The sequence below is a fragment of the Bos indicus genome, chromosome 18 (genome assembly GCF_029378745.1).
Source record: "Bos indicus isolate NIAB-ARS_2022 breed Sahiwal x Tharparkar chromosome 18, NIAB-ARS_B.indTharparkar_mat_pri_1.0, whole genome shotgun sequence".
NCBI classification, from domain to species: domain Eukaryota; kingdom Metazoa; phylum Chordata; class Mammalia; order Artiodactyla; family Bovidae; genus Bos; species Bos indicus.
The window spans coordinates 47,544,287-47,569,070 of record NC_091777.1 but is presented as its reverse complement, the minus strand read 5'-3'; the positions used below and the strand labels follow the sequence as shown (position 1 = coordinate 47,569,070).

At 40.5% G+C, this 24,784-nt stretch overlaps 1 protein-coding gene and 1 pseudogene across 1 annotated transcript in view; one reads left to right on the top strand and one right to left on the bottom strand.

The window, feature by feature from the left end:
* Nucleotides 1-19,375, bottom strand: part of LOC109572355 (zinc finger protein 420) — a 60,651-nt gene extending 41,276 nt beyond the window's left edge. The window contains exons 1-5 of the mRNA XM_070770210.1: nucleotides 18,908-19,375; nucleotides 10,865-11,044; nucleotides 8,724-8,796; nucleotides 5,783-5,909; nucleotides 5,382-5,477 (exon numbers count right to left, since the gene is read on the bottom strand). Coding sequence (XP_070626311.1) covers nucleotides 5,382-5,477; nucleotides 5,783-5,909; nucleotides 8,724-8,796; nucleotides 10,865-10,896 — 328 coding nt within the window. The 5' untranslated portion in view covers nucleotides 10,897-11,044; nucleotides 18,908-19,375. The remainder of the gene's footprint in view (nucleotides 1-5,381; nucleotides 5,478-5,782; nucleotides 5,910-8,723; nucleotides 8,797-10,864; nucleotides 11,045-18,907) is intronic.
* Nucleotides 1,027-1,634, top strand: LOC139177251 (6-pyruvoyl tetrahydrobiopterin synthase pseudogene; annotated as a pseudogene).
* Nucleotides 19,376-24,784: the final 5,409 nt, after the last annotated feature.

Below are 24,784 nucleotides of genomic sequence, written 5' to 3'. Positions count from 1 at the left end.
AGATTCCACATGCTGCAGAAAAGCTAAGCCCATGCGTCACAACTACTGAGCCTGCACTCCAAGGGCCCAGGAGCTGCAGCTACTTAAGCCCATGCTTTCTAGAAGCCACTGCAATGAGAAGCCCACATAACACAATGAAAAGTAGCCCTTGCTCACCACAACTGGAGAAAGCCTGCACAAAGCAATGAAGACCCAGCACAGGCAAAAATAAGTAAGAGTATTAAAACAAAACAAAACCTGAGAACTTAAAAAAAAGTTGAAAACTGGACAACTAAAAATATGATGCCATGTGATCCATTCATTTCTCTCCTATTCATATCACATAGAAAATGTTCATAGTAGCAATTTTTAACTGTCAAAAAGTGGAAACAACCTAACTCCCTATGAAAAGTAGAACTGAAAAATAAACTGTAGTATATTGGTATAATTGAATAAATCAACTCTGACTATAAGAAATAATATGTATGTATGAATCTTAACAGCAAAATGATTAATAAAAAACAACATAAAAGTATATATAGTACGATTCTATGTATATAAAATTCAAACTCAAAATGGAACTATATTGTTGTGGTGGCTCTCTTACTTGGTAAAAGCAAAAAGGGACACAAAGATACTATGGACATAGACAAATGTGCTGACAGTGTTGTAAGTTCTTAAAATCTGAGTGATGTTTCCATGTGAATTCATTTTATAACTGTTTGAATGTCCACCTATGGTTTGTTACCTTTCTGTATTTAAGATAATTTTCAATAAAAAGAATTAAAATATATTAAACTGTCTGCTGGGCATATCTCTCTCTGAAGGTACAAGTGTATAGTTGGAGCAAAGAAATAGAAAGAGGCCCTGAAATACAAAGTATTAACATAAACCAGAACTTCCAATGAACAGGCAGATAAAACAACGATGACATAAGCAGCTGTTGAATAAATGGTGCTAAAATAAGCCATTAGGGGCAGGGGAGAGGGGATTGAGTGGGACTCTCAATTTATAGTTTATTGTAAAAGAACTTTAAAATGGATTTAGATGTTATTAAAAACAGCAGAGGGGGCTCTGCCCATCCAGGCTGGCGGTGGGCCGAGGGGTGAGGATGCCATCAACGGGGCAGGGTCGGGCCCTCGCCGGCGGGCGCGTGTCGCGCCTCCTCTCCTTCAGCGCGACCCACCGCCTCCACAACACATCTCATAAATGAAGAAAACTTGAAATTATTTGGGAAGTGCAACAACCCAAACGGCCATGGGCACAATTATAAAGGAGGCGATTATGAAGCTCCTTGATCATAAGGATCTGGTTCTAGATGTGTCGTATTTTGCAGACATTGTAAGCACAACAGAAAATGTAGCCCTATATATCTGCTTCCTGTGGGAGTTCTTTATAAAGTAAAAGTATATGAAACTGACAATAATATTGTAGTCTATAAAGGAGAATAACTCTTAAGAGATTAATTTCCATCCATATTTGAAGATCTTTATCCCCTTGAACAATTAAGAAGTCATTACCTAACTGTTGCACTTCCACATTGTGTTCTGGAATCATTGTGAGTCCTGTTCTAGACTCAAATCTAATTTAAAACCAAGTTTGTAATGTATTCTGAGTATCATTTAAAGAGTCTTTCATCTATAGATTAAAATCATTTCAGCCAAAAAAAAAAAAAAAAAAAGACAGCAGAGAGGCTTCCCTGGTGGCTCAGTGGTAAAGAATGTCTGCCACAGCAGGAGACACAGGTCTGATCCCTGATCCTGGAAGAGCCCACAATGCTGCAGAGCAACGAAGCCTGTGTGCCACAACCACTGAAACCCGCAAGCCCTGGAGCCTGTGCTCTACAAGAAAAGCCACTGCAATGAGAGGCCTGAGCACCGCAACCAGTGGGTAGCCCCCGCTAGCCACAACTGGAGAAAAGCCCGAGCAGCAGTGAAGACCCAGCATAGCCAAAAATAAATAAATAAAAAAAATTATTTTAAAATATAGCAAAATAACTTTTTTAAAAGAACAAGATATCTTTGAAATTTGTAGAGGTCAGTTAATTTTCTAAAATCAGAAACTGTAATAACCACAAAAGAGATGACTGCAAACACATTAGAGCATACATTTAAAGATGCCAATCCAGGGATTTCCCTGATGGTCCAGGGGTTAAACATCCGCTTTGCAGTACATGGGAAGTCAGGTTTGAACCCTGGTTGGGGAGCTAAGATCCCACATGCCAGAACTACTGAGCTGGTGTGCCATAATGGAAGATTCCACAGGAAGCAACAAGATTCTGAGTGCAGCAATTAAGACTGGATGCAGCCAAATAAATAAATAAATATTTTTTTAAAAGATGCCAATCCAAATTAAAATTTATGAAGTACAAAACACCCCATGGAAATGGGTATATAATGTTTTTATTTTATAAAGTCCATAAAAACTGACTGAGGAGAATTAGAGCAGTAATAGATAAAAAGTGTAAAATATAGTAGTGAACATGTTAAAGACAGTAGCACCATGAAGGTGGAAATGTCCCCTCTCACTAGTACTCAGTAGAATGACACTGAAACAATCCAATGTACCAAGAAATCAGTGTAAAAGTTATTGGGGATGACAAAGCAGTCAAGTTATGTAAGGGAGACAACGTCCATGTTTTTCAGAATTACATACTGAGGTTATGTAAGGGTGAAGTAACAAGAGATCTTGCATTTGAAAATACTTGAATAACAACTGGGGTAGAAGAAGCACCGGCCTCCTGGCTGCTCCCCACACACAGCCAATGCATACCTGCCTGAGGCCCTTCAATGTTTGGCTTCCTCTGGAATGTTCTTCCTAGTAATCACATACAATGATTTACAGCTATACTTCTTCAGGTCTCTGTCCCAATGTCAGCTTATTGGAAAGTTTCTTGTACCCTCTCACATAAAATAGCATCTCCACTTCTCCACTTACTCTTTTCAGCACTTACCATTATATATTCATTTATTTGTGTATCTCTCCCTGCAGCTGAGGGTAAACTCTGGGAATAGACATTCTGCATATTCTACTCACTGCTCTAATTTCAAGTGTTGAGAGTAGTGCTGGGCATGCAATAGGTATTCAATATACATATACTGATCTATCAACAGATAAATGGATAAAGATATGATACATACATACAATGGAATATTACTCAGCCATTAAAGAGAACAAAATAATGCTATTTGTAGTATCATGGCTGGACCTGAGGATTATCATACCAAGTGAAGTAAGTCAGACAGAGAAAGACAAAATTTCCTATAATATTGCTTATATGTGGAATCTAAAAAAAAAAAAAAATGATACAAATGAACTTATATACAAAACAGAAACAGACTCACAGGCTTAGAGAATGACTTATGATTACCAGGGGGGAAGGATAGGAAGGGGCGATGGACTGGGAGTTTGGGATTGACATGTATACCCTGCTATATTTAAAACAGATAACCAACAAGGACCTACTATACAGCACAGGGAACTCTGCTCAATATTCTGTAATAACCTAAATGGAAAAAGAATTTGAAAAAGATAGATACACATATATGTATAACGGAATCACTTTGCTGTACACATGAAACTAACACAACATTGTTAATCAACTATGCTTCAATGTAAAACAAAAATTTTTTTTTTAATTTTTATTTTAACTTTTTTTTTTTTAGACTTTACAATATTGTATTAGTTTTCCCAAATATCGAAATGAATCCGCCACAGGTATACCTGTGTTCCCCATCCTGAACCCTCCTCCCTCCTCCCTCCCCATACCCTCCCTCTGGGTCGTCCCAGTGCACCAGCCCCAAGCATCCAGTATCGTGCATCGAACCTGGACTGGCGACTCGTTTCATACATGATATTACACATGTTTCAATGCCATTCTCCCAAATCTCCCCACCCTCTCCCTCTCCCACAGAGTCCACAAGACTGATCTATATATCAGTGTCTCTTTTGCTGTCTCGTACACAGGGTTATTGTTACCATCTTTCTAAATTCCATATATATGCGTTAGTATACTGTATTGGTGTTTTTCTTTCTGGCTTACTTCACTCTGTATAATAGGTTCCAGTTTCATCCATCTCATTAGAACTGATTCAAATGTATTCTTTTTAATGGCTGAGTAATACTCCATTGTGTATATGTACCACAGCTTTCTTATCCATTCATCTGCTGATGGACATCTAGGTTGCTTCCATGTCCTGGCTATTATAAACAGTGCTGCGATGAACATTGGGGTACACGTGTCTCTTTCCCTTCCGGTTTCCTCAGTGTGTATGCCCAGCAGTGGGATTGCTGGGTCATAAGGCAGTTCTATTTCCAGTTTTTTAAGGAATCTCCACACTGTTCTCCATAGTGGCTGTACTAGTTTGCATTCCCACCAGCAGTGTAAGAGGGTTCCCTTTTCTCCACACCCTCTCCAGCATTTATTGCTTGTAGACTTTTGGATTGCAGCCATTCTGACTGGAAAAATTTCTTAAAAATCACACAAAACATATACTGAATGAAGGAATATGCTGTCTTGTTTTTTTTTTTTTTTCTTTCTTTTTTTCTTTATCTTTGTTAGCTCTAAGATCTCAATGGAAGCACAGATTCTTTTTTCAAGCACTCTAAACTCAATGACATGTATGCTCAAATCTCCCTCTTATGACAGCTATGTGGATCAACTCCTCTTCTACCTCTTTAGCCCCCGCTTTCTGCTGAGCTCCCTATTTTAACCTCTCTCATGCTTCTACATTTTACGAGTTATAAACAGTAAGCTATAAACTCTGAAACTGCTTATTCTTTATTTTTTTTTCTGGCTGTGCCAGCGGCTTGAGGGATCTTAGTTCCCTGACTAAGGATTGAACCTGTGCCCCCTACAGTGGAAGTGCAGAGTCCTAACCACTGGATTGCCAGGGAATTCCCACTTAACTCATTTTTTAATCTTTCTGTACCTAGCAGAGTACTTCACACACATTAGAAAATCAGCAAATGTTCATTAAAAGTATGAATGAACCAATGAGTGTATCTACTGTATCTTATAAGCTCTAGAGGAAGTGAGTCTTTAATAATGTAGAAAAAAATAGTATTTGAGGAGACAGTGATGCTCTTTGAAGACTAAGTACAAAAGAGGATGAGAAGCTGATAAGGAAGTAGATTCAAATTATGCATAGAAAGAAATATTATTAGAGAAAGTGGAGGAGGGCATCGGCTCATTAGAATTGGGACAGAAGCATAAGAGGAGACGAGCAGGCGGAGTGTGTTAAGTAAGGGGAAAAGGTAAGGTCCTTTGAAAGGTCATGCTGAAAAGGCTTACTTTTTGCACAACAGGCCTAAAGTTTTTAAGGGAAGCTTCCCAGACTGCATTTCAAAGGTGCAATCTCTCCAATGACTGATTGGGTCATCACCTGTCATGCCTCACTTACCTGGCCACTGGTCTCTTGTTAGTTCTCTGTCAACCAACCAGGGCTCCTTCCCTTGCTCCAAGAAGGAGATCACATCTGGTTTAGAAATAGAATGTCCTGCTTATAAAAGAAGTAAGGAGAGGTTTATGTTGAGAATGTCCCAGAATTCAAATCCAGTCCTTTCATTACTAAGAAAGAGTCAAAGGAAGATACATCAGATTTATGAAACATAATAGAGCACTTGAAACTTTCCTCACAACTCAGTGCAGCTTCCTCTTTCTAGCTCTACAAGATTAAAAATATTCCTCTGGGAAAAGGATGTAGATAGAAACGCAAATGGTTACTTGAAAAGTAGGTGAGTATAACACCAGAGGAAGTAGACTTTCTCAGGGCAGAATCTAAATTATTATGGATGTCCTTACCCATTGAAACCAGGTTGCTGTAATTCTCCAACATCACATCTCTGTATAAATCTCTCTGATCATCATTCAGGAATTCCCACTCCTCCTGAGAGAAGTCTATGGACACATCACTGAACATCACTGACTCCTGGAACAACAACCATGTTAAATTTTTAAAAATTAGGTTTGATTAATAAAAACATGTGTTTTTGTGAAGGAAAGAGAGAAGAAAAAAAGAAGAATTGAAAATAGCAAGCACACAGAGTGGAACTGAATGGGATGCCTCTGGAGGACTGTAAGCAAATAAACAGGACTGAATCACTATGCTTCCAAGTCATTCTGTTTCCTCCAGGCAAAACTACCTGTGGATAGTTGGGCACTTCTGTTATCCAGCTAAGTCTGGGGAGGTATAAAATCCAGCCAAGGTGAGCTTCCCAATTCAATGAAGTAGTATATACAAACACTTTGCAAATGCTATGTTATGAATACATGTGAGTATCTTTTCCAAAACAGCTAAGAGTATAATTTCAGAATAAGGGAAAAGAGAAGACATTAAAAGCATCCAGAGGAGAGCAGGCTGGATAAAAGCCATCAAGAATCACAGAGGCAATGGGGTTCTTAAGAAAACCACTAAAAATAAGAAATGGTAAGAACAATTCTTCAACATGCTGATGAAGAAATTCTGGGGACTTCCCTGGCAGTCCAATGGTTAAGACTCCATGCTCCCAACGCCCCCCAGAACCAGGAAGCACAAGTTCTATCCTCGGTTGGGGCACCAAATCTCACAGGCTGCCATGGCACGCCCCTCCATCCAAAAGAAAAGAAATTCTGACCTAGAATTCCATAACCAAATCGTCATTCTGTTGTAACAACTGAAAAAAGAAACTTCCAGACATGAAAGACTCAAGCACAATTTCTCAGGAAACTATCAGAGGTTGTGCTCCACCAAAATCAGAGAGTAAACCAGAGAAGAGGAAGACATGAGATTCAATAAATATGTAAATTAGCACAGGAAAACAGAGAAGGAAAATCCCAGGGAAAAAAGGGGAAGTCTTTGAGAAACAGCCTAGAGAGCAACAGACAAAATGGGAGCAGGGTGAAAAAGGGAACAGGGATGGAAGTTTCCATGTTCAAAGGAACTGATGTATTTGATCAGACGGAAAACATACTGACTTGCATGTGGCAGTGATTTGGAGATTTTGGATATAAATACATGGACAACTAAGCAAATGAGGGGAAAAAGCAATTAACCCCAGGAAAAATGAAAGGCTGTAACAGAATAAAGCCATGATCTGGCTCAGCAGTGAGGGATACTTGCAGTTGTGACAATGTGTACACTATCAATTTAACCAAAAATTGTGATATAACAGGATCAGAGGAAATGAAGGGTGCAATATATGAGTATAATGTCCTTTCCATTCTGCAGTAAGTCAAAAGATAATGAGTAAAACTGATAATCAATATTCAAGAATTGAAGGCAGCTTTGGGAATGGAACTGGTAGAGGGGCCAGAATGAAATAGCCCTACTTTATTCGTGAACATGTACAAAATAACTTTAAAAAATATTTTATCTTAGGAAATTAAATTTGCATATAATCCAAGACTGATCCATTCCAATGTCACACTATTATAAACTATATAATAAGAGTTATTTCTTGTTAAACAAATTCTTTTTATAAGCATTTTTTTTTCACTGAATGTTTTGTAATATGGAAATAAATGACTTCTCCTTTGCTTTCGGACATTGAGGCTGTAAGTGATCTTTAAAGACCTTCCCAACGTTAGTCCAATTTTACCTAAAACTGCCCATTGCTCGATGTAAATACCCGTTGTTCCTAAGCTACAGGAAATTGACAGAGCATGATCTAGCTTCACACAATGGCATTACTGAAGTCTATTTATCACGGATGATCTCGCGGGGTGTCAGAGTTTTACATAAGACTTTTATAACCACCAGTCATACCCCCAAACCTGAAGGGCTCATACATTAAGAGACCTTTCTGTGTATTAAGAATGACATCAGGGACTTCCCTGGTAGTCAGGTGGTTAAAGCTCGGTGCTCCCAACGCAGAGAGCACAAGTTCAATCCCTGGTCAGGGCACTAAGATCTCACATGCCAAGACAATAAAAATTAAAAAAAAAAAAAAAAAAAAGAATGACATCAAACAAAACCATCCCGTAAATTTTCTTCCTGGAAAATCTAGGTCTGTGGAAATGATAGGGCTTTTCCCTATGAGGTGCCTAATTATCCTACTCACCTCCATCCCATCAATCACTGTCGAAGAAAATTAGATTCATTAACTAATGGAAAACACATTTCTGTTCTGCCAAGATTTCTGACACAAATCTGACAGAAGATGGTTGAAGACTTATTAACTGAGATTGTAAACGTTATTTAAAAGAAGGAACTGTGGAGGGCACTGGGTTGTTTTAGGAGGAAATAAGGTCAGGTTCCTGAAGGGGGACCATATTAACCAGTGCAAAAAAATTTTTTCCAAACCTAGTCTCCGTCAGATTGTTTTTACATTATGCAATTCACAGTATGTGGGAACAAATCAGGATTTATGCTGAAATCCGTAAGCAATTTTCTAATGGATTTTAATTTGATTAAGACTTCTTCAGAGAAACTTGGTATCTAACCCTTTAGCCCTTGAACAGTTACCTGTATCTAAGAGTATAAAAGATCTTTAACCAGATATTCTTTCCTTTTTTTTTAATGATTATCTAACCACTTACATGTTTCTATAAACATCTCCACCAAGAGAGCAATTTTTGAATTGGCTTATTAGAGACCTTTTCTTTAGAGCAAGAGTAAGAGAACTTTGACACTGTGTATAACGGAACTGTCTGAAGGCTGCTGTTGTTTTAAAACACCAAAAAGCATCGTGATAAGGAAAGCAAATATTTACATGTACTAGGCGTAAAAATGACTCTATCTGAGCAGAAAGAAACAGCATCTCACCTGAGCCATGGCTTTGATATTTGCAGAAAAGGACCAGTTCTTCTCTGGGCTCCTTTTTTGGAAAGAAGCAGAGCTGGAGAAGACAGAAAGAAGTTATACAAGAGGCCACTTGCCTCACAGCTCCCAGTATGATCATTTCCCCTCTGCTTACTTCACACAAACACGGGAGGGATTTGTGAAAAGAATGGGCAAATCTCTAATTACCCTACTCCAGAAACCTCAGGCTTTGACTACAACAGGACAGATTTGGACCACTTGATATAGCTTAGAGAATACAGCTTGTATATATACTCAAGCAGATTCTTTACCAGGTGAGCCACCAGGGAAGCCCTGTATATATACTCATATACACACAAAGATATACTTTTTAAAAATTACAAATTGCAGCATATTGTATACACTGTTATGTTGCTGTTGTTTAGTCACTAAGTCATATCTGACTCTTTTGTGTGCACATGGACTGTGCCCCTCCAGCCTCCTCTGCCAATGGGATTTCCCAGGGAATATTAGAGTGGGTTGCCATTTCCTTCTCTAAGGGATGTTCTTGACCCAGGGATTGAATCTGAGTCTCTTGCATTGGCAGGAGGATTCTTTACCATTGAGCCAACAGGGAAGCCCATACACTGTTAAACACATTGCTATTTTTACTTAAAAGTATCTTGGACCAGATCCCAACTAGTACATTCAAAGATACATAATTAATTCTCTTAGCTTACATTGGATTCTATTAAATGGATACACTTTAATTTATTCAACCAATTTGCTGCCAATTATCATTTGGGTCGTTTCCTGTCTTTCACTATAACAAACAATGCTATAGTAAATATCCTTGTACATATTAATGTATCATTTTACCTGTATATGAATTCTGAATGATTAATTCCTAAAAGCTGGTCATATGCATTTTAATTTGGATATACATTGGTCAAACTGATTTTCAGTGATCTTGGATTGTACAATCAGGTCCCAAGTCCTGACCAAGAAACATTTGATTGATAAACCAGATCCTCTCATCTTGTTTAGTTTGAGAAATCTTTTGGGGTTAATGAATCTTGACTTAAGAAAACTGTAATCCAAAAAAAGCAAACAAAGTAATTTTACAGAATTTATAGTAATTTGGGGAAGATATTAAAATCAGCATAACAACAGAAAGGAAGTAAAATCACAGAAATAACATAGAAACGGACTAAATCTATATCACTGTTGCTTTACAATAGCTTTTGACTATAAGTATAGTAATAAAATTTGTGAAAACTGTATATTCTGTCTATTTCCTTTACTAATAGAAGCCTAAACTGTTTAGGGGGATAACTGAATTTGTGCTGCTGCTGCTGCTAAGTCGCTTCAGTCATGTCCGACTCTGTGCGACCCCATAGACGGCAGCCCACCAGGCTCCCCCATCCCTGGGATTCTCCAGGCAAGAACACTGGAGTGGGTTGCCATTTCCTTCTCCAATGCATGAAAGTGAAAAGTGAAAGCGAAGTTGCTCAGTCGTGTCTGACTCTTCGCAACCCCATGGACTGCAGCCCACCAGGCTCCTCCATCCATGGGACTTTCCAGGCAAGAGTACTGGAGTGGGGTGCCATTGCCTTCTCCGAACTGCATTTGTGATCGATGTCTAAATGCTTAAGAAAATTTGTGTTTATAGGTTCTAAGAATGTAATAAACTGAACATTATAAAAGTATACAGGGCAGTGAGCATTCCACTATGCATCAAGCTCCTTGATCATCAATTGTCAATAATTTCATGTAAAACTGACCACTCAGGAAATAATTTCATGGTATCACGGTATCAATTATTTAATAGCTACTTTTACCCCTACCCCTAGTTACTCACGGCATTCCCCCACAGGTAAACAAATTCCAGACATGAAAACCAAAGTAATCCATAAATGCCTCTTCCTTAAAACCTGAAAGCATTCCTTTAATCTAAGTATTATTATTTACTAAGTTCTTAGTATTTTTCTCAACTGTACAGCCTATTATGTACCAGGTACTGTGCTAGACACTAAAGAATCAACAGTTATCCAGAAAGATTTGAAAAGAATTCCTTCTCCTATACTCCTCACTTTAAGTCCCCTTTTCTAGTCTGTCCTCCTGGCCTTTCCCTGATTATAAAGGGACTTCCTCAGGTGTTGTACCTGTCAAGCAGAATGGGCAGGAAACTTCTCATCTCAATAGCTTCATATAATGCTTGTCACATTCCCAACACTCTTCATCTTTTCTCCTAGATGGTAACCTCCCAGCCTGAATTCTTCCATCTGGAGGATCTGCTCCTCTCTTTTAAAGCCAATGATCTCTGTAGCCAAGACCACAGTATGCTTGCAACACAACCACACAGAGAGAAAGAGCACTGTCAAAAGATAACACTATAGAGAAGAGTCTCGCACTCTAATAAGTAGCTTAAAATTTGTGAGAATTTTGCACTCATCTAAATAATAAAGCTATCTTTTAATCAAAAATGTAATGTTTTAAATTATTTCCAGCATTATCCTGAAAATTTCCTGTATGCTAGGAATTGTACTTGTCTGTTAGTAATAGGGACCTGAAAAGCAGTTTAATTTTTCTTATACAATAAGAAAGCAGAAGTAGTTAGTGACTGGCTTTGGCCCCCATGATTGTTTTAGACACAATATCTCTCATACAATTAAAGATTACCAGACATGCAAGGAGATAAAACAGAAAACAAGCAGAATCAAAGACAATTTAGATACTGGAGTAGGCAAACCATTTAAAATATTAATAGCTACAACTAAAATGTTGAAGACAACCAAGGAAAAGACAGGCAAATGGACGGATGATAAGTTGAAGAAACTAAACACAACTGAAATCCATAAAAAGGAATCAAATAGACTATCTATTTCAGCCAATTAAGAAATAAATAAGTTACTGCATGGTTTTGAGAAACCAGGATTACTGGACTCAGACAAGCCAACAAAAAATATTCACATGAAGTACAAGAGAAAAAAAAAAAAAAAATAACAGCAATGAGTGTAAAAGATATATGGAACAGTTAAAAGATCACCACACATGTAAGTGGAGTTTCAGAGGAGAAAACAGACTGGACAGGAATTAATATTTGAGTAAATTAATTAAAAATCCTAACAAGAGTTTCAAGAAGTTCAGCAAACAGAAGACTAATATACAAGAAGGTAAACAAAACAAACACACAAAAGCAAAACCACAACCAAGCAAATTGTTAGAGTCAAACTGTTGAAAACCAAAGAGAAAGGAGAATAATTCTTGACAGTACTTAAGAGGAATAAAAGACCTATTACCAACAGCGTGATGAAAAAGAGAGGGATAATACAAATGAACAAAATCAGTAATGAAAAGGGAATATCTTTACAGATGCCATTGACATTAAAAAGATAATTTGTTATTTTTGTTTAGTCCTAAGTCATGTCTGACTCTCTGTGATCTCATGGACTATAGCCCACCAGGCTCCTCTGTCCATGGAATTCTCCAGGCAAGAATACTGGAGTCAGTTGCCATTCCCTTCTCCACAGGATCTTCCTGACCCAGGGATCAAAAAGAAAAACCATTTGAGGGACTTCTCTGATGGTCTAGTGGCTAAGACTATCTGCCCAATGCAGGGGGCCTAGGTTTGATCCCTGGTCAGAGAACTAGATCCCACATACCACAACTAAGACCTGGCACAATCAAACAAATAAATAAATATTTTTTTAAAAAACCATCTGATACTTACTAATTAAAAGGGGAAAAACAGTAATTTTACAAAGGAGAAACCAGGGAGAAATCACTCTAACCAAGTAACCTAAGTTAACACTACTAGTAATGAGATATCATATAGCTTCTGATATGACACATTAAGAAGAAGAAATTATTTCTGTGATCTTTTTGCCAAAAAGGCATAGTCTAAATTTAGCCAAGAGGAAATAGCAGACAAATTCAAATTTAAAGACACTCAAAAAATAGGCCAAAGAACTAAACAGACATTTCTCCAAAGAAACATACAGATGGCTAACAAATACATGCATGAAAAGATGCTCAACATGACTCATTACCACAGAAATGCAAATCAAAACCACAATGAGGTACCATTTCACACCAGTCAGAATGGCCACTGTCAAAAAGTCTACACACAATAAATGCTGGAGAGGGTGCGGAGAAACAGGAATCCTCTTACATTGTTGGTGGGAATGCAAACTAGTACATCCACTATGGAGAACAGTGTGGAGAGTCCTTAAAAACCTGGAAATAGAACCGTCATACGACCCAGCAATCCCACTGCTGGGCATACACACTGAGGAAACCAGAACTGAAAGACACGTGTACCCCAATGCTCATCACAGCACTATTTACTATAGCCAGGACATGGAAGCAACCTAGATATCCATTGGCAGACAAATGGATAAGAAAGTTGTGGTACATATACACAATGGAATATTACTCAGCCATTAAGAAGAATGCATTTGAATCAGTTCTAATGAGGTGGATGAAACTGGAGGCTATTATATAGAGTGAAGTAAGCCAGAAAGAAAAACACCAATACAGTATACTAACGCATATATATGGAATTTAGAAAGATGGTAACAATGACCCTATATGTGAGACAGCAAAAGAGACACAGATGAAAAGAACAGTCTTTTGGACTCTATGGGAGAAGGTGAGGGTGGGATGATTTGAGAGGGTAGTGTTGAAATGTGTATATTATCATATGTGAAGCAGATCACCGGTCCAGGTTTGATGCATGAGACAGGGTGCCCAGGGCTGCTGCACTGGGATGACCCAGAGGGATGGGATGGGGAGGGAGGTGGGAGGAGGGTTCTGGATGGGGAACACATGTGCGCCCGTGACTGATTCATGTTGATGTTTGGCGAAAACCACTACAATATTGTAAAGTAATCAGCCTCCAGTTAAAATAAATAATTTAACAAAAAAGACATTCAACAAAATAACTGGCCAGTGCTCTTCAAAAGTGTCACGGTCATAAAAGATAAGAAGGACAAAAGAACTATGTCAGATGGGAGGAATACTAATAAAACAAGACAACTAAATCAATCTGGGCATTTAGATAGGATTCTTTAACAGAGCAGGGCACTGATAAGACAATTAGCAAAATTTAAATAAAGTCTGTAAATTAGCAAAACTCATGTATCAGGGTAAATCTCCTGGTTCTCCTAATTGTACTGTGGAAACTTGAGTGAAGAGTGTATTGGAATCCTTCGCCTTATGCTTACAATGTAAAAATAAAAAGTTTCTTAAACATGAAAAAAAAAATTAAAAGGACCAGAGGACACTTTTAAAAACTGTATATCTGAATGGCTAATAAAAATAGGAAAAGATGCTAAATAGCGTAACACATCAGGGAAAACCAAATTAAAAACTGTGATGAAACTGCTATATATCCACCAGAATAGTTAAAAGATTGATAATTTCAAATAACAGACATGATGTAGAGCAACTGAAACTCTCATACATTACTGGATGGAGTGTAAATTGGTACAACATAAGATATTGGTAGTATCAATTAAACATACGCCTGCCCGATGATCTAGGACTTCCCTGATGGCTCAGAGGGTAAAGAATCTGCCTGCAATGTGGGAGACCTGGGTCAGGAAGATTCCCCTGGAGAAGGGAATGGCTAAACACAGCATTATTCCTGCCTGAAGAATTCCATGCACAGAGGAGGCTGGAGGGCTCCAGTGCATGGGGTCACCCAATGATCTAGCAATTCCACTCCTAAATGTTTACTCAAGAGACAAGCATTTATTTATTTTAATGATTATCTAGTTAGCTTGGTTTGTGCTGGATCTTTGCTTCTACGCAGGCTTTTCTCTAGTTGCAGCAAGTAGGAGCTACAGTCTAGTTGCAGTGCAGTCTTACTGCAATGGCTTTCCTTGCTGCTGAGCACGGCTCTAGGCTGCTTGGGCTTCAGTAGTTGCAGTGCATGGGCTCAGCACTCGGGGCTGCCAGGGTCTTGAGCACAGGCTCTATAGTTGTGGCTTCGCTGCTCTCTGGCATGTGGGATCCTCCTGGTTGTTCTTTAGTTATTCAGTCATGTCTGACTCTTTGTGACTCCATGGACTGTAGCCCTCTAGGTCCCTCTGTCCATGGGATTTGCCAAGGCAAGAATAATGGAGTAGGTTGCCATTTCCTTCTCCACTCAGGATCTTTCCACTCAGGGATTGAACCTGCATCTCCTGCATTGCAGGCAAATTCTTTACCACTGGGCCAACAGGGAAGCCCTAAGAAGAGCATTTATGTGTTCATCAAAACCACAGTAGAATGTTCATAGCAGCAACACAATTTGTAATAGCCACAAACTGGAAACTACTAAATGTCCCTGAACAGTGTAATCAGGGATGAAAATAGGAAGTCAAAAAATACCAGGAGTACAGGCAAGTTTGGCCTTGGAGTACAGAATGAAGCAGGGCAAAGGCTAAGAGTTTTGCCAAGAGAACACACTGGTCATAGCAAACACCCTCTTCCAACAACACAAGAGAAGACTCTACACATGGACATCACCAGATGGTCAACACCGAAATCAGACTGGTTATATTCTTTGCAGCCAAAAATGGAGACGTTCTATACAGTAAGCAAAAACAAGACCAGGGGCTGACTGTGGCTCAGATCATGAACTCCTTATTGCAAAATTCAGACTTAAATTGAAATTAGGGAAAACCACTAGACCATTCAGGTATGACCTCAATCAAATCCCTTACAATTACACAGTGGAAGTGACAAATAGATTCAAAGGATTAGATCTGCTAGAGTGCTTGAAGAACTATGGACGGAGGTTCATGACATCATACAGGAGGCAGTGATCAACCATCCCCCAAAAAAAGTAATGCAAAAAGGCAAAATGGCCGTTTGAGGAGGCCTTACAAATAGCTGAGAAAAGAAGAGAAGCTAAAGGCAAAGGAGAAAAGAAAAAATATACCCATCTAAATGCAGAGTTCCAAAGAATAGCAGGAACTTATCTGCTTCCTCAGTGATCAATGCAAAGAAACAGAGAAAAACAATAGAATGGGAAAGATTAGAGATCTCTTCCAGAAAATTAGAGATGCCAAGGGGACATTTCATGCAAAAATGGTACAATAAAGGACAGAAAAAGTACTGACCTAACAGAAGTACAAGATATTAAGAAGAGGTGGCAAGAATACACAGTAGAACCATACAAAAAAGATCTTAACAACCCAGATAACCTTGATGGTGTGTTCACTCACCTAGAGCCAGACATCCTGGAATGTGAAGTCAAATGGGCCTTAGGAAGCATCACTACGAACAAAGCTAGTGGAAGTGAAGAAATTCCAGCTGAGCTATTTCAAATCCTAAAAGATGATGCTGTGAACTCAATAGGCCAGCAAATTTGGAAAACTCAGCAGTGGCCCCAGGACTAGAAAAGGTCAGTTTTCATTCCAATCCCAAAGAAAGGCAATGCCAAAGAATGTTCAAACTACCGCACAATTGCACTCATCTCACACGCTAGCATATTAATGCTCAAAATTCTCCAAGAGAGGCTTCAACAGGACATAAATTGAGAACTTTCAGATGTTCAAGCTGGATTTAGAAAAGGCAGAGGAACCAGAGATCAAATTGCCAACATCCACTGGATCACAATAATAAGCAAGAGAGTTCCAGAAAAACATCTACCTCTGCTTTATTGACTACACCAAAGTCGTTCACTGTGTGGATAACAACAAACTGTGGAAAATTCTTCAAGAGATGGGAATACCAGACCACTTTACCTGCCTCCTGAGAAATCTGTATGCAGGTCAAGAAGGAACAGAACCAGACATGGAACAACAGACTGGTTCCAAATTGGGAAACGGGTTCATCAAGGCTGTATATTGTCACCCTGCTTATTTAACTTATATATGCAGAGTACATCATGCAAAATTCCAGGCTGGATGAAGCACAAGCTAGAATCAAGACTGTTGGAAGAAATATCAATAACCTCATATATGCAGATGACACCACCCTTATGGCAGAAAGCGAAGAGGAACTAAAGAGGAGAGTGAAAACACTGGCTTAAAACTCAACATTCAAAATACTAAGATAATGGCATCTGGTCCCATCACTTCATGGCAAATAGATGGGGAAACAATGGAAACAGTGACAGACTTTCTTTTCTTTGGCTCCAAATCACTGCAGATGGTGACTGCAGCCATGAAATTAAAAGACTTTTGCTCCTTGGAAGAAAAGCTATGACAAACCTAGACAGCATTTTAAAAAGCAGATACATCACTTTGCTGACAAAGGTCCATCTAATCAAAGCTGTGATATTTCCAGTAGTCATGTATGGATAAGACAGCTGGACCATAAAGAAAGCTGAGTGCTGAAGAATTGATGCTTTTGAACTGTGGTGCTGAAGAAGACTCTTGAGAATCCCTTGGACTACAAGGAGATCAAACCAGTCAATCCTAAAGGAAATCAATCCTGAATATGCACTGGAGGGACTGATGCTGAAGCTGAAGCTCCAATAATTTGGCCATCTGATGTGAAAAACTGATTCACTGGAAAAGACCCTGCTTCTGGGAAAGATTGAAGGCAGGAGAAGAAGAGGACGACAGTGGATGGATGGCATCACCAACTCGATGGACATGAGTTTGAGCAGGCTCTGGGAGTTGGTGATGGACAGGGAAGCCTGGCGTCCTGCAGTCCACGGGGTCACAAAGAGTCAGACATGACTGAGTAACTGAACTGAACAGTGGATTCAATAAATTGTAACATACCCCCAAATGTAATGAGAACTAAGTACAATTACACTCAACAACATAGATGAGCTTCATAGAAATAATGTGGAACAAAAGAAACCAGACACAAAGGAATACATGGTATATAAATCCATTTAAATATGAAATTCATGAATGGATCAAATTAATTAATGGTTATAGAATTCTGAATACTGATGTTGGGAGAGGAATATCTGGGAAGGGCATGAGGGAATCTTCTGGGATGCTGGCAAAATTCTTTACGATGATCTAGGAAACTGTTTTATGGCCATATACTTAAGATTTGTGCACTTACTGTATATATTCTATAAATCATACTACTACTACTAAGTCACTTCAGTTGTGTCCAACTCTGTGTGACCCCACAGACGGCAGCCCACCAGGCTCCCCCTTCCCTGGGATTCTCCAGGCAAGAACACTGGAGTGGGTTGCCATTTCCTTCTCCACTATATATCATAAAAATGTTAAAAAAACAAAAAACTATCAGAACCATGTTTTGGTAGGGACATGGAGCAATGAGATGTTTGAAACACTGATGTAAAGTATAAACATGGCACTCACTTTGGTAAATATCTTGGCACTACTGGGAAAGTGGAAGATACATGATAACACTCCTAGAACTCCACTGGTGGGTAAACTCATGCATGGTAACCTATGTAAAAGAATGTTCATGGCAGCACAGTCTATAAAGTAAAAAAACTAGAAATAACGCAAATGTCCATCATTACTAGAAGGGATGAATAATAGCAGTTTAATGGATGGAATATCGCAAAGAAAACAAATGAACAACTATTAAAATATAATATGGGTAATTCTCAAAAACACAGTTGTACAAATAAAGTAAGAGATAAAAGACAGTATGGGGCATTCATATAAAGTTTAAAAATAGGGGAAAACTACTGTATAAAGCTTAAAGAGATATATATACATAAGTGAAAAAATTTCATACAGTTTTCCAGTCACACAAACATAATCACACAAATTTAAACCATCAGGGTGTCATACAGCTAAAGATAACCCACAACCCAAACACAGGGCCGCATACCCAGGGTCACATAGCACAATCACACTTTTCGAAAGAAGACAGTCACACCGGCACTGTCACGAGCACTGCACACCTGCAAATGGCCGTACAGTCACAATCACACTCACCACAGATAAAATCACACAGTATCCACAGGTACCCCCACGTGTACTCTGCAGCCCATAGTCGCACAATCACACCCCTCTAAGGGGACAAACGCTATCACATTCACCGAGTCAAAAGCTACTCACATCCCCACATACAATGACGCAAGTGATTACACGCACATGACCAGGACGCATCCCGTCACATCGGCACAGTCACAGGTTCTCAGACAGTTAAGCAAACGGTTATCACTGGAACCTCACACACGCTCACTACCGGAAGAGCCAGACACAATCACGTGGTCATTCATCACTTACACCAACGCAAACACAATCACACAATTTCCAACTCACCTCTTCAGCGAGCGGTACAAGGCCTAAGCTCCGGCCCCGCCCTCTTTTCTGATTCCCCACTTCAGGTCTCCCAAGCTTCCTAAGAAGCTGAACCTTCCACAACAAGATAACACTAGCTGGTGCAGACCTGAGGGTCCCGCCAGCGCGTGACTTTGAGGCTGAACTCACGCGAGAATCACGTTCTTGCCGAGGAGTCCTCTGGGAAGTGTAGTCAGAGACATGCCTGTGGCTGACAAGATGGCTACCGGTCAACCGGATTCCTATCAGAGATCAGCTGCGGCCCCGCCTAAAGGGTTGCATGCCCCTCATCAAACCGCCCACCGGAGGCCTCACAGAGCCTGGCTCAGCCTCGGGCCGTGACTCCCGAGAAAGCCCACTGTGAAACGTTTAAAAATGGATTTTCCTACTATCCCCGGGAGTTGAACAGACTCTGGAAGAAAAAACTAGACCCCAAGCGGGGAGAAATAGCACAGCCGAGCCTTCTGGGAAATGTAGTTAGGGAGTAGGAAAAGCGAGCGGTGAATGGACCGTTTGAAATTGGTCTTAGCCTGCTCCTGGTCGCACCGTGGAGACTTCTGGGAGTGTCACTGCCCAAGGCGTGCGCAGGCTTCTTGGGTCGCCGTTTTGGCCTTTGTTCGGCCGTGAGTTTGGTTTAGGGGTTCCTCAGTGTAGAGAAATTGTGGGACCTGAACTTGTGAGACTCAAAACTAGTCTGGGAGGCCGAAGGGAAGGGGTACCGGGAATCTGCAACGCGATTGGGGAGGTTGAAGGCGGAGGAGTCCTAAACGTGAAACGGGGAGGAATTGCTGCTGCTGGGAAGGGGGCTGGTGTTATTCTGTGCTACTTAACTGATTTCTGTGTGGTTCGGGGAGTGAGGAGAAGGGGAGGCGGTGAGGTCACTCTGCAGGAGGCAAGTAATGAGAACTCGGGGTGTTTTTCATTCATAGTGTGTGGTGATATTAGGGAGAGGGAGAAACTGGATTCAGGATTTTGTGTGTCTATGTAACTGATAATTTCATTGAATATCACTGTATGTATGATTGTATCTTGGAAAATAATCTCTGAGCCTCATTGTAAAACGGTAACAAGAAGGGTAAATTTTCCTTGAAGTATTTTTGTCGTTATTGTTAAGGTTTGATGGAACAAAGGTTACATTACTGAGCTAATAAATGATTTAAAGCTTGACTTTCATGTAAAACCTGAAGTATCGATTATGGGTTAGAAATAAAAGTGATTTCTTTAGAAAGTCAGTTTGAAAGGGACTATTTTCCTTTCTTCTTCTTTTTTTTTTTTTAATTTAAGTAGAATGTTTGCTCTTGCTTACAGCCCAGACCCTGGGGTCAAAGAGCTGATTTGTGAAGTGTTGGACTAAGAAATAAAATTTGATGGGCAGTATCGGCCATTGAAAACAGAAGAGAAGTGAACTGTTGTTGTTCAGTGGCTAAGTCCTGTCCAACTCTTTGCGACCGCAGGGACTGCAGCGCACTAGCCTCCTCTCTCCTTCACTATCTCCTGGAATTTGCTCAAAGTATTTCTTCTCAGTTTTTGGGAGGAGTTTGAGAAATATTGGCATTATTTCTTTAAATGCTTGGTAGAATTTTCCAGGAGTCTTTTCTCTATTTTTCTTTATCTAGGTGAAGTTTTATCAATTTTGCTTATTATTTTTTTTAACCAGCTCGTGATTTTGTTGATTCCCCTCCCCCCCCCGCCCCCTTTTTTGGGGGGGCGGGGGGGGGCGCTTTATTTACTGTCTTTATCTCCACTACTCTCGCCTGGAAAATCCCATGGACGGAGGAGCCTGGTGGGCTGCAGTCCATGGGGTCGCTAGGAGTCGGACACGACTGAGCGACTTCACTTTGACTTTTCACTTTCATGCATTGGAGGAGGAAATGGCAACCCAGTCCAGTGTTCTTGCCTGGAGAATCCCATGGACAGAGGAGCCTGGTGGGCTGCAGTCCATGGGGTCGCTAGGAGTCGGACACGACTGAGCGACTTCACTATCATAATTTCCTTCCTCCTGGGCTTAATTAATTTGTTCTTCTAATTTCTGGAGTTGTGACGTTGTTTATTTGAAACTCCTGTCTTTCTGTGAAAGACACTTTTTTGCTCATCTTAAAAGCTGTGGCCTGGGACTTCCCTAGTTGTCCAGTGGTTAAGACTCTGCAGTCCCAATGCATGGGGTGTGGGTTTGATCCCTGGTCAGGGAATTAAAGGTCCCACATGAAGGGAAAAAAAGTAAGAGAATATCATGTAATATCCTTACCTTTTTCATCTTTTAAAATATAAAGATACGTTAAAGTTATTTTAAGAAAAAAAGATCCCATATGTTGCACAGTGCTGCCTAGAAAAAGGAAAAAAAGAAAAAGCTGTGGCCTCAGGGGCATGCTTCTCATTTAACACATACCCAGAGGGTAACTGCAACTCTCCCTAGAGACTAGCTCACCAGGTGGCCCCATCTTTACGCTCTCCCTCTGCCCCTGCACGGTTTGCTGGAGTCTTCATGAAAGGAGCTTGTGCACAAGTCTGACAGCCCAGGATGGGGGCTGCTGACCAGAGGACACAGTCCTTATAGCCTGACTCTGGTGGCCAGTGGGGCTTGTGTTCATGAGTTTAATGGTACGGTAGCAAAAACAAAACAGTTCTTAACTGGCTGTTCCTTCAGAGGTTATTAGTACAGAGGGAGCAGACAGAAACACCCATCTTTCCTAGTCTTCCCCCAAAAGAGGTGTATTTGCATCCTTAAAAAGCTGCTGTCTGACTGACTTCTTTAAGATGATAGAAAGGGTGCTAATTAGTAACAGGAAAACATATGAAAGTATAAATCTCACTGGTAAAGGTAAATATTTAGTTAAGTTCAGAATGGTGTTGCAATGGTGGTGGGTTGATCACTTATAAATCTAGCATGAAGGTTAAAAGACAAAATTAGTCTGCTGCAAGCCACAATGATTCTTCACGAGACAGTTAAGAACAGTTTCTCAGCTCACTATAAGCTTGTGGGTCTCGTGGACATTGGCTTTCAGAGATAGATATTATGGGGGCCTGTCTCCCAGCTGGGATTCTTAAAAAGTTAGGATGCCAAATACATGGTCCAAATCCTTTACTCCTTGGGGAAAAGCTGGGAGTTGGGTTCTCACCTGATTGATGAGTTGCAGTGCCAGGGTTGGGGTTTATGGCAAGTTTGTGTCTCAGACTTTACTACCTGTTTCACTGTGGATTTTTTCTTTTTCCTGATATGTAGGAGTCACTCAGCTGCTTTCTAGATTTCTTTCAGAAACGTCTCTCAGCTAATTTCTGGATTTCTTTCAGAAGTATTTATTCCACAGGTAGCTGTAGATTTGGAGTGTCTGTGGGAGGTGGTACATTGAAGAGACTCTTGGGTTAACATCTCGAACCCAAACCTCCACTGGCTTCTTTTTTTTTAAATTAATTTTATTTTTGGTATATAAAATAAAGTTATTTTGGGTCTTCACTGCTCTGTGTGGGCTTTTCTCTCTACTTGCAGTGAGCAGGGGCTACTCTTAATTCTGGTGCACAGCTTTCTCATTGCGGTGGATTCTCTTGTGGAGCAAGGCTTTAGGCACACAGGCTCGCTAGTTGTGGTGCACAGGCTTAGTTGCTCCGAGGCATGTGTAATCTTTCAGGACCAGGGATTGAATCCGTGTCCCCTGTATTGGCAGGCAAATTCTTTTCCACTGTACCACCAGGGAAGTCCTCCACTGGCTTCTTAATCTGTCTTAATCACTGAGTTCTTAATCTTCAAGGGGGCTCAGTGAGTGAGTAAAATGTGGGTATGACCACTGGGATGGTGGCTTGAGTACAGCAGGAAGTGCTGTATTTGCAGCCCTCTCTCATGACACTTCCAATTCTGCCCATCTCACTACTGCTTCACAGAAACTTCTTCCAAGTTCCAGCCGTCTTGGGTCGAGGTATTAAGTCCCCTTAGTCTGGAGAGTGAGCATCGTTTTCTTATTTATTCTTATAGATCGTGTTGTGACAAGTTTGGATTTTTCTCCTTCTAAAAGCTATTTATTTATGGAAATTACTATAAGACAAGATCATAAAAGCATAGGATAGTCTGAAATACTGTGTGCTAGGGCTTCTGAAGAGGCCAAGTCTATATCACCCCATTTCTTCCCATGAATTGTTCAACTGAAATTTAGGACAAGGAGTTTAGACACATGGAGGCTAAATATTACCTTTATTATAGATAAATGCAAACTGGAGGCTGGTCTGTGTGGGAGTCCAATGGTATTTCCGACTGGATTCCAGAAGTAAAGAGACTGACCTGGTGAACCTTGACAATGGCAAAAACAGACTCTTAATCCCCACTCTCATGATGTGGCCTAGGCAATGCATGCTGTACCCTCTATGCAGACAGGCAGAGTCCACAGCAGAAGAGGAAAGAAGCAGGGCCAGGGCAGTCTGTGTTTAACCAGAAGACAGGAAACTACACAGTAATTTAAACAGGGAAGCTTAATATAAAGAATTATTAAGCAGTGATAGTAACTATATAGAGCTATACTGTTAAGATGAAAAGGGATTTTTAGGGGTCTTTAGCACTGAGAAGGAGAAGGCAATGGCACCCCACTCCAGTACTCTTGCCTGGAAAAAAATCCCATGGATGGAGGAGCCTGGTAGGCTGCAGTCCATGAGGTCGCTAAGAGTCGGACACGACTGAGCGACTTCACTTTGACTTTTCACTTTCATGCATTGGAGAAGGAAATGGCAACCTACTCCAGTATTCTTGCCTGGAGAATCCCAGGGATGGGGGAGCCTGGTGGGCTGCCATCTGTGGGGTGCACAGAGTCGGACACGACTGAAGTGACTTAGCAGCAGCAGCAGCACTGAGAAGGAAATGGCAACCCACTCCAGTATTCTTGCCTGGAGAATCCCAGGGATGGAGGAGCCTGGTGGGCTGCCATCTATGGGGTCGCATAGAGTTGGACACGACTGAAGCGACTTAGCAGCAGCAGCAGCAGCAGCACTGAGACAGTGTACCTAAGGAAGGACAAACTTGAAAAGGGAGGGGTTCATACTTCCTGAAAGACCACTGGATAGCAGAGAAGTTTGCTGGGTTGCCCAGTCCCCAGATATGACCAGGTAGTTAGATGAGCAGAAGCTGACAGACATTTAAAGGGAGTCGGGGCACCACTGTGGACACTAGTGGAATGTGGAGCTATAGAGGCCCCTCTTTGCAGGAATCTAGCATATATCCATGAAGGGCTTTGGCCTAACAGCTGTCCTAACAGCTCCTGGTAGTGGGTGGGACAAAGGTCAGGGTACTGTCTTGCTAGAGGACTGACTGTATGAGGCCCCCAGTGTGCATGTGAAGGGCTTTAGAGAGGGTATAAGTTTAAAAAATAGATGAGTGAACAGGAAGCATTACTCACTGCCATTCCCCAGGTTTTTGTTACCTCAATGGATATGGCCAAAACCCTGTGGAGTCAATAATTTATTAACATCACCTTGCTTCCATCTTCATGAGACCAGTACTCCATTACAAACCCTTGCTGCTTGGGGCATCCTTTTGGACTGCTAATAAAAATGTATAGTTTGCATCCAAGAGTCTCTGAATTGGGTCATTATACCATATTAGTTTAATTAACCTCAAGGTCTTGCTTTGCCCCAGTGCCAATAGTTCTGATAATTCTGTCTTTACTTGACCAAACTTTAGTCAGATTTGAACCTTCTTCTAGATCTATCTTGTGCATTATTATGAACTCTAGATTTAGTAGGAACTTTGCTAAAGTCAGTTGAACTAGCTGCTGCTGCTAAGTCATTTCAATTATGTCTGACTCTTTTCAACACTATGGACTGTAGCCCACCAGGCTCCTGTCCATGGAATTCTTCAGGTAAGAATATTGGAGTGGGTTGCTA